This window comes from Miniopterus natalensis, chromosome 1 (assembly GCF_054644295.1).
Source record: "Miniopterus natalensis isolate mMinNat1 chromosome 1, mMinNat1.hap1, whole genome shotgun sequence".
Classification (NCBI taxonomy): Eukaryota; Metazoa; Chordata; class Mammalia; order Chiroptera; family Miniopteridae; genus Miniopterus; species Miniopterus natalensis.
In genome coordinates, this window is record NC_142081.1 from 163422887 (window position 1) to 163438476 (window position 15590).

The following is a 15590-nucleotide window of genomic DNA, read 5'->3' on the forward strand; positions in this document are numbered from 1 at the left end:
AGCTCAGTCCACTACACTGAATGGAACTCTTAAATATGTGTTTGTGGGAGGGGCATTCCTTTTCAATTAATCATTTTTTTAAAATTTTAATGCATTAGTCAGAGACGTCTCATATACTTTAGAATTTGGGATTTAATCTGTAATGCTGCAAAGGTCAGTTTTATAAAATGTTTCAGGAGTACTTGAAAAGAATGTATGCACTCTATTTGGAACAGCAGGATTCAACAAATGAATCTTGTTACTTTTGTGGCCGAAATAATCAACCTTCAACTTTTGTTGCCAAAACCATCAACTTTCATGCTAATTTGTGCTTGGTCTATCAGTTTCTGAGGTACATTAAAATATCAAAATTTTTCTTATTTGTTAATTCTTAGTAAATTCTATCCATAGAAATGTTTCTCTGTATCACATTTAATATTGTGCATCTTTTATTCTATGTTGTTTGATATTAATAGTATTAACATCAATTTTCATTTAGTTAGTATTGGCTAAATACATATACTTATATGTGTGTGTCCCAAAAAGTGTAAACACACACTTTGAATAATTATAAAGGCAGTGTTTATTAAAATATATTTCATTTTCAATATTGAGCTATCAGCTGTTAAAGTGTGTATACATTTTTGGGGGACACCCTGTATATATATGTAATATGAAACAATTCTAGGTCACTTTGTATAAGTTATTTCTATTTTAAACAAAAATAAAAGCTGGATAAAAATATCTGAAAATCTCAGTTTCTTAATAAGTTTACTTAATTCATATTTAAATTAATGTTAATGTATTACATTAAATGTAAATGAACATATTACATTAAAAATTAGTTTGCACTTATCTGTAACAATTTAAGGTTTATTTACCATGTTTTTGTTTAATGCATTCTACTTTTTCTGCTTTGTTTTTTGTTAGAATGATCAAGATGTTTTTATTTTCTAAGCTGCCAATAAAAGTTATACACACATATATTTCCCAACTCTCCCTACGAAGAGGGCCTAGAAGCAATGATATCCCCGTAGCAATGAGCACACCTAGTATCCAGATCTTAGTTTCTAGATACTATTTCCTCAGTAAGAGGAATGATGGCTTTTTGGACAAATGAATGATTTTAGTCCTGAGGTAAGAAAAGTACAAGATGTGCATGATATATCTCATGGTATCAGAAAATAAAGTAGTACACAAAATGATGAAACACAGGTCAGAAGGACATGGGGAGAAGTAACTAAAGGAAGTCCCAGTGAGTCAAATGTGGAATGATTTCAGCAACAAAATGAATGATGACAGTTACAGATGATAACCCAGAGAACAATTTTTTTTTTTTAAATCCATACATCTATAGTGATAAAAACAAAAATAAATAAATAAATGGAGGAAAGGGGGTGTTTTGCCTCATGGTAGTCTTTTTCAATTAATAATTATAGAAATTATTAATATAAAAATCACCACTAGGCAAACACCATCTTAATATTTGTTCCAGAGGAGAATTATGTATCAATGAATACTAAAATTGGAGAGCAAAAGCATGACGATGAAAAGGATATTTACACAGTCTCAAAGTATCTCCTTACAAGATAATTTTGAAAGGAAAAATCATAACTTTACAGTGCAGAGAACTGCAGACACCTTAATCAAGTGATCAAAGTTAACATCGCCACTCATAAGATACATTAGTATCATATGCCTCCTAAAAACGTACTGAGAAGAGCGCATCAAGCATACCTGTGGTATTCTTACCAGAAATGCGTAACTTGAATTTAATAAGGAAACATCAAGAAAAACTAAATTAAGGGTCATTCTGCAAAATAACTGGCCAGTGATTCATCAAGTGTCAAAATTAAGAAAGACAAAAAATAAAAAGACCACGAGGTTATCCCAGATTAAAAGACTAAGGATATATGACAAGGAAATTCAACATCTGATCCTGGCTTGGAACCTGGTGCAGAAAAAAATTATTGAGAACAGAAAAGCCTGAGCTAGACTCTCATACTGTGGTCCCTACACCATACCTACACCCCACCTTCCTGCCCCCCCCCCCAAATTAGAGTCCTTTTCTAAAGAAATTTAGATAGTCTGGGATGAAATAAGTAACTGGAACTGATGTGAGAGACAAGTAAAGCCTTTCTCATTCTGACATTTATGGGTCCCCTTCAGTAATGTCCAGTAACATACTCCACATAAAAGTCAAAGCCAGCCACGGAGCAAGTCCTTCACAGGTACAGAGATTCCAGTGAGTCATTCTATTGCCTCATTTTTATTTTTTTTAAATGTTTTTATTGATTTTTTTTTTTTTTAAGAGGAGGAAAGGAAAGGGATAGAGAAATAGAAACATCGTTGAGACAGAAACATCATTGATCGGCTGCCTCCTGCACGGCCCTCCTGGGGATCGAACCCTTAACCCAGCATGTGCCCTGACCGGGAATCGAACTTTGACCAATTGGTTCCTGGGATGACGCTCAGCCACTAAGCCACACGAGGCCAGGCAATTGCCTCATTTTTAAATATAAACATCCAACCAGAGATCAGCAAACATTTGGAAAAAACAAAATGGCAGAGTAAGGCCAAAACTGATACACACACACACCAGAATAAACATAGTGAACAAGATAATTTTTAAAAAGAAAGTTTAATCTTATTAGTAACCTCAGAGGTAGTGAAAAATATTTCATCCATATAGAGTAATATACTGCAAAATGAAACGAGATAAGGGGTCTTGTCTACTTCGTACCTATTATACCCCATCCTCTACCTCTTCCACCAGTTTACCCTTTTTTGCTGTGGCAAGGAGCTTTACAGTTACAATGTGAGAGCACAGGCCGCTCACTTCCTGCACCATGGCGTCTTTGACATCACAGCATGCATTTGCTGAGGGAACACCCCTAACACCCAGGCATAACCTAACCATGCCCAGTAGCAGCCCTCTCCCAGCCTCGGGGGTCATTTGCAGGTATATACCAAACGGCTTCTCACTGGGTCCGTGGGCTTAATTCCAGTCGCTCACCATGACCATTAGCTGAGTAACATACTTCCTGTTTCATCGCTCCCGGACCCCTACTCCTATACCCTAGGCTTTTTCAAAATAAACTCTTGAATTCTAATTCTTTTCTCAGGCTCTGCTTCCTGAGGACACCGACAAAGTCTGCACCAAAACTGGTTCTAATTAGTAGACCTACAAGATGAGACTTGGGAATTGCGTAAGTCACTGAAACAGGCAATAACAATCTCATTGCTGGTAACATGTATGGTGATAACTCCTAGCACTCTGTAAAATCACAATTTATAAGATTCAGGGGAGCGAGGAATTGGGGTGAGGTACATGGGAAGGTAAAGTATTGACTTATGGACAGTATGGAGAACAATGATAATTATATAGTTTATAGAGTGAAAGGGCTTTATTAACAATCTTAGAACCTTATAAAAACAGGCTGTTTAGCCCTGGCCAGTGCGGCTCAATGGTTAGAGCTTCAGTGTGCACACCTCAGGGTCGCAGGTTCGATTCCTAGTCAAGGGCACATACCTGGGTTGCATTCCTCACCCCCAGTCAGGGCACATGTGGGAGGCAACCAACTGATGTGGCTCTCACATGAATGTCTCTCTCTACCCCCACCCCCCCACTCCCTTCCACTCTCTAGAATCAATGGGGGAAAAATATCCTCCAGTGAGGGTTAACAAACAAAAGAACAAAACAAAACAAAACAAACCAGGCTCAGTGTAAAGAAATACCAAAATATGCTCTAAAAGTAAAAAATGTTCATTGACAGTGTTTAGAGAGACTTTTCTTCTGCTTAGGTAGGAAAAGAGTGAGACCCTGAGGACTGGGGTGGGGGAACAAGCCTGAAAATCTTGAATTCTCAGATTCTTCTTGGTTCTGCTTCTGAGGATAGTGGAGACATTTCTATTAAGGGTCATGGTAAGGTCGCCACTGAACTTAAAGCTATGATTATCACATGGTCGTTTTGGACTCCTCATATCAGTGGGAGAGTAGGCAAAGAAAATAGTTGTCAGTGGGGACTACTGACCCTGACAACATTAAGGAACTAGGATCACAATGACATGATAGGGAAGGAAGGGCCTTATCCAAGCCCCAGGAGATGCAGAGGGGTGCCTAAAATTCAGAGGGGTGGTAACACAGTGCCGAAGGATGACTCTAAGAGTATGCTTGTGGCAACCATGACCCAAGAGTAAGGTACCTTAGGAATAAAGGTTCATGCCTTCCAATCAGACTAGCAATTTAGAACATACCAGTAGCTAGCCCTGAAAGGGAAATATGGAATTTGTAGTAGAGGAAGATGATGATGAATACTAATTATTCCCTCAGGACAAGACACAGCAGTGGCGATAAAAGCCTGTTTTTACCAACTTTTCCTTGTAACTGTTGAATTTGGCAACTATATTGAAAATTCTGATTGGACTTAAGTGAGGGCACCAAAAGAGAGCATTTCAAAGGTGAATTACATTGATCTTTTTGCCCTTCTCCTGTCTCCACTCCTCCCTCCTCACCCTTCCAACTTCCTTCAGCCAATGCACTGTCAACTAGCTTCCTTGAGGAGATAAGACACTGGCACTTTTCAGCGGCACTGCACAATCTACTTTCTGCTCCTGTCTCTCCTGTTACTATGTGGGACATCTGTGAGAAACTGCATTGATTCTCACTAAATATCAAATTAGTGCAGCGTTGTCACCATATAGGAGATAAAAGCCAGTAAATACATTCTCGCCTCTACCGTTGTTCAGGTGGACTGATCTGAGGAGTGTTCTATGTACCACTTCAGATGGCCCCAGCAGGATAGAGACCAATTATCCACAGCAATAACCAGCTCAGTCATGCACCCTGGTACTGGCTTTCCCTCCTTCCTTGTTCACTTGCCTTGTCCCACACTCCTGTTTTACAGGATCAGTTCCAGAAATAAAATACTAGTATGCAAGCCCTCCACTTGGTTTCAGCTTTCTGAGGGAAACTAGGCTAAGAGAGGTATCGTTAGGAGATAAAAATAGTTGCTAAAATTAAAATACATAAAATCAAAAGAGATGTTGAAACATGACATAAAGGAAATCTCCTTGGGAAAAAAGACATAGAAAATCAGAACAGACCCATTACAATGAATAAAATTGAAGCAATAATCAAAAAACTCCCAACAAACAAGTCCTGGGTCAGATGGCTTCACAGCTTTTTTTTTTTTTTTTTTTTTAACCAAAGATTCAAAAAACTAACACCTATTGTTCTTAAACTATTCCAAAAATCTCAAGAGGAGGAAAGACTCCCAAGTACATTTTAAGTGGTCAGCATTATCCTAATTCCAAAACCAGATAAAGACACTACCGAGAAGGGTAATTACAAGCCAATAACCCTGATAAACACAAATTAGCAAACTGGATCCAGCAATACACCACAATAAAGTGGGATTTACCCCTGGGATGCAAGGTTGGTACAATATCCACAAGTCAATTAACGAGATACAACACATAAACAAAACGAATAAAAATCATATTATCATATAAGAGATGGAGAAAAAGCTTTTGACAAAATCCAGCACCCATTTATGATAAAAACTCTCAGCAAAGTAGGAAAAGAGGGAACATACCTCAGCATAATAAAGGCCATATATGACAAACTCGCAGCTAACGTCATACTCAATGGAAAAAAGGTAAAAGCGTTTCCTTTAAGATCAGGTACAAGACAGGGATGTCCGCTTTCATCACTCTTATTTAACTTAGTATATAGTACTGGAAGTCCTAAGCACAGCAATCAGACAAGAAAATTAAATAAAAGGCATCCAAATTGGAAAGGAAAACGAAAACTATCATTATTTGCAGATGACATGATACTTTACAGAGAGAACCCCAAGAAGTCTACCAAAAACTACCACAATAAATCAATTCAGTAAAGAAGGATACAAAATAAATATTCACAAATCAGTTGCATCTTTATGCACTAATAATAAACTATCATAAAGAAAACAATCCCACTAAAAATTGTATCAAAAAGACATAAAATACCTACAAATAAATGTAACCAAGGAGGTAAAAGACCTGTACTTGAAAAATGTTAAGACACTGAAGAAAGAAATTGAAGATATAAATAAATGGAAGCATATATCCTGCTCACACTTAGGAAGAATTAACACTGGTAAAATGTCCATACTATCCAAAGCAATCTATAGATTCAAAGCAATTTCTATCAAAATACCAATGGCTTTTTTTTTTCCACAGAACTAGAATAAATAATCCAATAATTTTATATGGAGCCACAAAACACACCAATAGCCACAGCAATCTTGAGAAAGAACAAAGTTAGAGGAATCACACTACCTGATATCAAACTATACTACAAGCATGGTAGTGGCATAAAAAAAGACACATAGATCAATAGAACAGAATGAGAGCCCATAAATAAACCCGTAACTATAAGGCCAATTAATATATGACAAAGGAAGCAAGAACATACAATGGGGTAAAGACAGCCTACTCAATAAATAGTGTTGGGAATATTGAACAGATACATGCAAAAAAATAAAAATAGACCACCTTTTCACACTACACAGAAGGATAAACTCAGAATAAAGACTTAAATGTAAGACTGAAAACCATAAATTCCTAGAAGAAAATACAGGTAGTAAAATCAGGGACATTTCTCACAGCAATATTTTTTTGACATCTACTCAGGTAAGGGCAACAAAAGAAAAAATAAACAAGTAGTACTACACCACATCAAACGAAAAAGCTTTTGCACAGCAAAGGAAACTAATAATAAAATGAAAAGACAACCTAACTGAATGGGAGAACATATTCACCAATGACACATCCAATGCAAATTAGAACCACACTGAGGTATCCCCTCACAGCTGTCAGAGTGGCTATCATCAATATAGCAACAAACAATTGTTGGTGAGAATGTGGAGAAAAAAGGAAACTCTTGTGCACTGCTGGTGGGAACACAGATTGGAGGTACCACTATGGAAAAATAGGATGGGGATAACTCAAATTGAAAATGGATCTTTATTATGACCCAGTGATTCCATTTCTTGGGATATATCCAAAGTAAGCCAAAATACTAACTCAAAAGAACATATACATGTCTATTTTCATTGTGTTATTTACAACAGCCAAGATATGAAAGCAACTGAAGTGTCAATCAATATACAAGTAGGTAAAAAAGTTGTGGTATATACATACAATGGGTTATTACTCAGTAATGAAAAGAATGGAATCTTACCATTTGGGGATAGCATGGACAGACCTAGAGGGTATTCTGCTAAGTAAAATAAGTCAGTCAGAGAAAGAAAAGTACCATATGATTTCACTTATATGTGAACCCTAAAGAATGTAATAAATAAAACAGAAAGACTCATAGTTACAGAGAACAGACTGATGGTTTCCAGATGGAAGAGCACTGGGAGCCTGGGTAAAAAACATGAAGGGATTGAGAAGCACAGATTGGTAGTTACAAAATATTCATGAGCAGATACATTATAGCATAGGGAATACAGTCAATAATATTGTAATAACTATGTATGCTGTCAGGCAGGTACTTGAAATACCAGATTACTTTGTAAAGTATATATTGCCTAACCACTAGGCAATACATGGGAAACAAATACAAAATAATATTGAAGGATCTCTTACCCTTTGGGACAGCATGGAGGGACCTGGAGAGTATTATGCTAAGCGAAATTAGCCAGTCAGAGGAAGACAAGTATCACATAATCTCACTTATATGTGGAATCCTATCAACAAAATAAACTGACAAATAAAACAGATCCAGAGACAATGAAGCATGCAACAGACTGATGAATCTCAGAGAGAAGGGGGGATGGGGAGGGGAGAATCAACCAAAGAACTTATATTCATAACCTGTGGGCATAGACAATGATGGGGTGAAGGCCTAGGGAGGGGATGGAAGGGGGGAGGAAGGGGGTTAATAGGGAAAAAAGGGGGAACATCTGAAATACTTTCAACAAAGATAAATAAAATTAAGTTACTGGGTGAAGACAGGAAAAAATGTTAATGAGACACTAAGTTTCTTAACACCCTAAATACAAAACATAGGTTAACATCTAAATGATTGGACACTTGAGAAAAACTCTCCTTAGTAAGGACGCTTGAAGGAAATGTTTAATATCCTTAGAACCTAGCATCATCATTTAGAACAATTTTTTATTTTTCCCAAGAGATGAGGTAGCTTCTCCAAAAATATCCAATTATATAAAAATACGGGTAGAATCTTGGCTCTATCAGCTACTACCTTGTAATCTTGGGCAAGTTATTAGCTTCTCTGGCCTGTCTTCCTATCTGTAAAAATAGAAAGTGGGGCCCTGGCAGACATGGCTCAGCTGGTTGGGCACTGTCTTATGTACCAAAGGGTTGCTGGTTCCATTCCTGGTCAGGGCACATGCCCAGGTTTTGGGCTCGATCCCCAGTTGGGACATGCAGGAGGCAGCCGATCAATGTTTCTCTCTCCCCCCCCACTTCCCTCCCTAAAAATCAATTAAAAAAATCTTAAAAACAAAGATAGGAAGTGGGATGTTACATGAAGATGAAATATGTCAGTACAAGGAAGCACAAAGTGCCTTTGCATACTAAGTGATTAATGTGGTTTATAATTTATGATTACTATTATTTTAGAAAAATGACTAATTCTACTTACCAGCTTAACATTTTGGTGACTCCTCTACATTTTACAAATTCATCAGAGTTTAAGAACTTTAAAAACAAAACAAAACACCTTACATATTAAAACTTGTGTAACTATCTGATGAAACGATTTACCTTATATTACCAACTGGTTTAATTAAAGGCAGTGCTGAAAACAGAACCAAGGTTTCCTAACACCCAGTTTTTTTTCTGCCACATTTCAAGATTTAAAATAAATCCTTAGGCTTTATTTTTCAAATAGGTAAATAAAACTACGAGTAGTGAATGCATGGGAAAATATTCTAAATGACAGTGAGAATATAAAAGCAACCTGACAGTTTTAAATATCCTTCAAGAGTGAAGTTCCTGTGTTCCCCTGTTCAGACCAATAAATACAGATTAAATGTAAACTTGAGAGCTATTATAATACTATGAAAAGAGGAAAAAAGTGGTCAAATTTCAAATATTCCAAGGTTTAATTATTCAAGCTAAGAAAGGCCGAAATTTCAGGTATAACCTAAGAAACTGAAATGCAAAAAAAATCTTTTTTAAACTGCTTTTCTGTGTGGCTCTCTATTTTTACATGGCTTGTTAAACTGGGAGGAACTGACAGTTAACTTAGTATCTAACTAACTATAAGAGGGTTACATTTAAAAGTAGAAAAATATCCATAAATTAGTTCACTTAACAAAGATGATTACAACAGAAAACCTGAAATAAGAAATCACTCCTGTGACCAGAACAGATCCTAAAATGTTATCAGACGAATAAATGCTTAACCAAAATATCAACATAATTCCACTGTGTACCATTAGTTCTTACATTAGAAATAGAAGTAAGCTTTTAATATAATTGGCTTAGGTCAATCATTTCTGCTAAGCTACACAAAAACAGGCAAATGGGGTGCCTACAATTCCTAAACACAAACATTATTTCATGTCTTTCAATGCATACGAAAACAAACTTACATCGAGGCAAGAAAGAAATACAACAGATATTCTCAATCTTTACCAATTTATTTTATACAAAACAGTAGCAATGTAGAATATGGGAATTATCTTCTGTTGCCACACACGCAAGTTGTGAACATTCCAAGCCAATGCTTACAGTTCGGAGGGAAAGGCTAAACAATAGCATCAACCATGCTACTGAACATAGGAAATTTTTATTGAAAAAGATTAAAAATTAGATAGCAATGTCTTCATAATATTGCTCTCATCATTGAAGACTGAAGAAAAATAAAAAGTCGCTTAAGGTTAAAAAAAGGGAAAAGAAGAAACCAAGAGGCTGCTACAACACCGCCACAGTCAAGCCATCATACTTCAATAACTGCACACTCGATAGCAGCATTATCTTCACTGAACCGTGTGCAACTACACTTAGGAACACATCGAAGCAAAATATCCTGGCAGTCATCAATCAAAATTCAAAAGAAAGAAAACAAAAAAAGTAACTCTAGAATGAACACACTGTAAGTAGATGAACGTTTATGGAGAATAAATCATATCTACATTCTTGGACTATTCCATTCTGCCCCAATGAAAGTGTCAACTCAAACTGTCAACTGTGCATTTTTTGGAGGATTTGCGTTTTTCCAGTTCTTATTATACTGCATGCTTGGAACAAAGAGGGTCATAATAAATCCTTCTACACAATGAACTTTAAGTAGACAGCTGAAAATAAATTTACTACTTGTAAACACACACAAAAAAAATACAAGATTTTTTATCTTTAAACAATCAGTGCTTCCAAAGCGCATTATCTTCTGTATCGACCTCTCTCCCCTCGGTCTCTGTCCCGATCACATAATCGTTCTCTTTCTCTTTCTCTATCACGTCCTCTGTCTCGCTCTCTGTCTCTTCTGTTATCTCTGGGGCGGTCTCGCTCTCGTTCCCGATCTCTTTCACGGGGTCTACTTCTCCGACCACTGACAACAGCTTGTGTGCGACGAAGGAAATCATCCACCCTCATGTCATAATCATGCTAAAAAGGGTAAAAGAAATTGCTTAGGTATGTCAAAAATTGAATGGAATTTATGAATTCCTATACTGTAATTATTGTCTTGTAGAAAGAAAGAATCTAGAGAAATGCACTAATGCAATAATTCACAGAATGTAATTCTGACATTTAGAAACAGGACTGGTGTTTTAACTAATTAGAAACCTACAAAAGGATTACACCCATATCTCGTTGAAAAATCACTTCATGCAGTTTCTGGATGTAACTTTAATGACTTTCCCATCCAATCCCTTTAAATACGATTTAGGCCAAAGTAATCATCTACTAATGACCATAAACCACATCATGCATACAGGCTGACAACTATGCTAAATGTCATCAAAGTTTTTCTGTAACAGCTAAATCCTAATGATAATTTCCTCCTTTGATTCTACAAACTAACATGAACCAAACTCTACCCTCTTAAAGTGGAATTAGAAATTCTCACATTCCAAATTTTCTTCCAAACTAAACCATTGTCGATGACAAATATTTTATGAAATTTGATAGGATTTTAAGAAAATATGTACTTCAAATAGGATTCTGGAGTCTATTCCACACAAAGCTAATAATACATGGAAGGCTAAGGGGAATAAGGACAAAATGAACAGCTGTCTAAGGGAGCTGCAAGTTGTCACTGTCATTACTTCTAAGCTAAGCCCTTGCTCTAGCTTTCTACTCTTACTTCTCACCTTTACTTAGTGAACTTAGTCTCTTTTCCAAAGTAAATGTAAATATACAGAACAGGAGATTCAAAAACACAATTCCACATTACCTTTCATATATAATGGAAATGTGAGTATTATGTAAGCACTAGTCAGCTAGGATTCTTAAACTGTTTTACTGAATATTAAGGTCCTAACATGATATGATTTGGGGATTATCATCTCTGTTAGGACAAAGCAGTGATTTTCAACCAGTGTACCTTAAAACATGTAATATCTGACTAGTCAGGGGCACTGAGTTCTTTTCTCTTAGACTGTCAAATAAAAAAATGACAACAGCCAACATGACAAAAGTCACCCAGAGTAAATGCCCTGTCTTGAACCATAAATATATAGGTCATATAATAGAGCTGCATCTTATTGGTCACATCACATAGTAAGGTTGCATCTCATGGGAAAATTCTTGGTACCAGAAATCCTTATATGTAAGTACAGGCACCTGATTTATTTATTTTTTAAAACATATCTTTATTGATTTCAGAGAGAGGAAAGGAGGGGGAGAGAGATAGAAACATCAATGATAAGAGAGCCATTGATCAGCTGCCTAGCCTGCTACCTGGGCATGTGCCCTGACTGGGAATCGAACCCCGATCTCCTGTATCCTAGGTTGATGCTCAATCGCTGAGCCACGCCTGGCTGGGCAGCACCTGATTTTTTAAAAAGTCACTCTGGAGTAAAAAGGGTAGGTAATTACTATTATTATTACTATTATCATTATTATTTTTGTAAATCAAAGTGAGACCTATTTTTTGTCAGATCAGCAAAAAATACTGACATGCTGCAAAATTTTAGTAGTTAGTTTGTTTGCCATGAGATGAGAAAGGCTGAAAACCACTGGGATGGGGACATAAATGACCACAGATGGAAGCATCCCAAAGACAGGCCAGGCTAGGGAGCTGGCGGGCAGGCAGGCCCTCTCAAAAACGCACACTCTTCATTTAAGTGGGAGGATACAAGAATGGTTCCTTAGCCCAGTGTTGGGGGTTAGGGTTGGTGGGTGAAATCGCAAATTGTATATCCTATTTTAACAATCAAACTACCTTTCTAAGGCTACCAAACTTATATACAAAAGAATTATGCTAACAACTGCCAGGAGACAATTTCACTTTTAAAAATAAAATTACTATTAGGAAGAAAACTGATACCATTTAATAAAGTCAGCCTGACTAGTATAATAAAAACGCCAAAAACTCAAACTAGAGATTATCTTTCATTCATCTTCTTTTGAAGTGATCAAAAAAGCTTTTGTATCAACCATATCAAAATACTAGAACCAGTAACTACTAAGTACAATTTACTACTCTGATGCATTTCTTAATGTTTGTCATTTGTTAGCACCATCATAAGAATCAGAGATAGAGGTGAAACAATTCACTTGGGTACTAGCTTTAACAAAATTTGGTAGAAACAAATGACTGTATGAGGCTGGAGGTTTATCTGTTAACTAACTATACACCGTCTATCCTATGAAAATTAATTGAGTCACAATAGACAAAAAGCTTAGAAATACTATTTGCAATAATATTAATTACACAATTATAATTGAAGACACCAGTACAGAAAGGAAATATCCTAGTATACTATATACCCCTAGGACATTACCTAAGAGCTGCATGTAGGAGTTGCCTCAACTTAAGCAATTTGTGTTTGATCAGTAGAACAAATATAGTCTATCTAAATAATCCAAAGGGCTTAGCCTCTTTAAATAAAAAGAAATTGTGAATTACTCCGAAACAATCTGCAGTAAGAATATGAAACGGTTCACCATTCAATGTAATATGGTAGTTTCCACATTTATTTATCTACAGAATTCTAAGTAGTTCCCTCACACTTTTGCCTTCCCATGTACTTACAACTCGTTTGTCTCTGTATCTTGCTTCATGTGGTACTGGATGATGTCCTGAGTAAGGAGGATGAGCTTGAGGTGGTGGAGCATGGTGCTGATAGTAAGGATGGTGTGGAGGCTGTTCCATTCCAGGATAAGGAGCCTAAAAATGAATTAATTAAAAAGCCCACTTCCATAAACATGTACCAAATATCCTTATAAACAAACTAACCACTCTTAGAATTCCCCTACCCAAACCACCCATCCCAAACAATTTATACTAGCCACCTACTTTGATGGCATAAAGGTTATTCAAATACCCTTTATTTGCTTGTTGATAAACTCTAATTACACATCTTTTAAGATTTAAGATTTTATACAGTATCATTTAAATACTAAAAGAGTGATCCCTTACATACTATGAGTCGGCACTGTCCTAAGCACTTTACATATCTCATTTAATTCATGGCAACCCTTTGAGATAGGTACTATTACTCCTATTTTATAAAAGGGGACACTGAGGTACCAACTGGCTAGGTAACCTGCTTAAGATCACATTGCTAATAAAGGGGTGAAACTGGGACACGACATGAGGCATTCTGGCTCTAGAATCAGTCATTTTAACCATGATGTACAAATCTAACCTTCTAGGAGCTAATGAACTTTTAAATTGATAATAAACCAAGGGCAAATCAAATGTCACTTCCCTTGTTAGTGCCAAGATGTTATTAATATTAAATATTTTTATTTTTTAAATTTTCATACATCTCTAAAAGGAAGAAAACACCTTATAATTCATGTATCTGTATACAGTACCTTAAGTAAAACAAAAGTCAGATGAAGAGGCCACATTACAGGTCGTATTAATTTTTTCTTTTAAAGCAGGGGTGGAGAATGTCCAGCCCGCCCATGGCAAAATCATTTGGTCTGGCCTTGCCAAGGCAACCACAGGTGGGACTCGAAATTCAATAAATCTAGGAGCTTTTTTCATAGCTAATTTTTAAGTTGATAATTTTATATGGCCCACAAATGGCCTTGGCAGAAAAAAGTTTCCTCACCCGTTTTAAAATCTATTTAAATTTCCAAGTTTCTCATTTCTTGCGAATTAATGCTTCAGCTATCCTCAATACCTTAAAATATACTCCAAGAAGAATATCGTTTTCTTAAAGGAAAAAAGTAGAAATTAGGAACAGGGTTTAATTAACCTTATTTTATATGAAGAATTTACTTAACATTAGGACCAGGCACTATCCTAAACTTTACATGTATTTTTTAAGTTTAGCTTCTCAACAATCGTATTAGACTGACACTATTCCATTAAATTTTAAGCAATACAAGGATAATGTCCTTTTTGTTCACCGGTATATACCCAGAGCAAGCACAGTGCCTTGTAGAGAGTAGGTACTAAGTATTAGTTTGATGAGCCAAAGAATGAACGAATGCCTACTGAGTTTTACATTCAAGGAAAACTAAGAAAGAAATTATAAAACTTGCCCAAGGTAAGAATTGAGAAGGTAAGGTATATAAAAGCCAGGGAGAGTTTGTACCACTAGCCACTACAATAATAAACCATAAACCCTTTATCAATTATTAACACATTATTAAGCCTATTATTAACACATATCTAGTCAATTCGTTAGTCTTTACGTAAGTCTCTTAATAAGTAATTTAACAATCATATTCCACGTAAGCACTCAAAATATAAGAAACTGCAAATAAAGTTAAATAACTTGCAAAAATAGAATACAAACCATTCCTTGCCAAGGTGGTGGTGGTCCCATGTTATGAAATTCCCTCACATAATCATTGTAGGACTAAAATAAAAGATGACAATGTCAATAAGAGATAAAAATAAAATTCAGAACTACAAAATAAATCGGACCCTAATTTTATGTACATTTAATATATGAAGTGAAATGCTTACCCCATTTAAAAACACATCTCGGCGAACTCCTGAAAATCGTCTGTTGGGAATAAGATTTGTGAAACTAAATTCAGGTAATTCACAAACTAGTTCCAAGAATGCAATTCAAAACTAAGCAAGAGTGAACCCAACTTACCTATCTACTTCCTGGTATCGTGGGTCCTTTAAATACCCTGTTCAAACATCAAGCATTTTAGTATATCAAATTTATAGTTTTTATTATGGCATCATACTTAAACCTTCCTTACCACTCATCTCAATTCTTCCCATGAATATAGTGATTCTAGTAAGTGATACTATTATTATATTATTCCATTTTCAGACTTTTCTTCTCAGATTACATGATAATCTAGAAAGTAATAATTTACTGATACCACAGAATTATAAACTGCTAAAGAGATTTTCCTATTGATCTTCTAAATCCACACCCCAATTTTTGCTAAATAGAAAATTTCTTCATTCTGCACCATAAGGAATTTAAAGGCAGAGGAAG

General features: G+C 35.9%; 1 protein-coding gene across 5 annotated transcripts in view; it reads right to left on the reverse strand.

Annotated features, from left to right (window-relative positions):
* Positions 1-9622: 9622 nt before the first annotated feature.
* YTHDC1 (YTH N6-methyladenosine RNA binding protein C1) overlaps positions 9623-15590 on the reverse strand; it is a 33511-nt gene continuing 27543 nt past the window's right edge. For 3 of the 5 annotated variants that reach the window (XM_087827136.1, XM_016213208.2, XM_016213207.2), the window contains 5 exons: positions 15234-15270; positions 15098-15161; positions 14925-14987; positions 13202-13336; positions 9623-10608 (listed from right to left, as the gene is read on the reverse strand). In XM_087827136.1, coding sequence (XP_087683262.1) covers positions 10384-10608; positions 13202-13336; positions 14925-14987; positions 15098-15161; positions 15234-15270 — 524 coding nt within the window. In that variant the 3' untranslated portion in view covers positions 9623-10383. The remainder of the gene's footprint in view (positions 10609-13201; positions 13337-14924; positions 14988-15097; positions 15162-15233; positions 15271-15590) is intronic. The other 2 variants (XM_087827154.1, XM_016213209.2) reach the window with 1 other exon arrangement.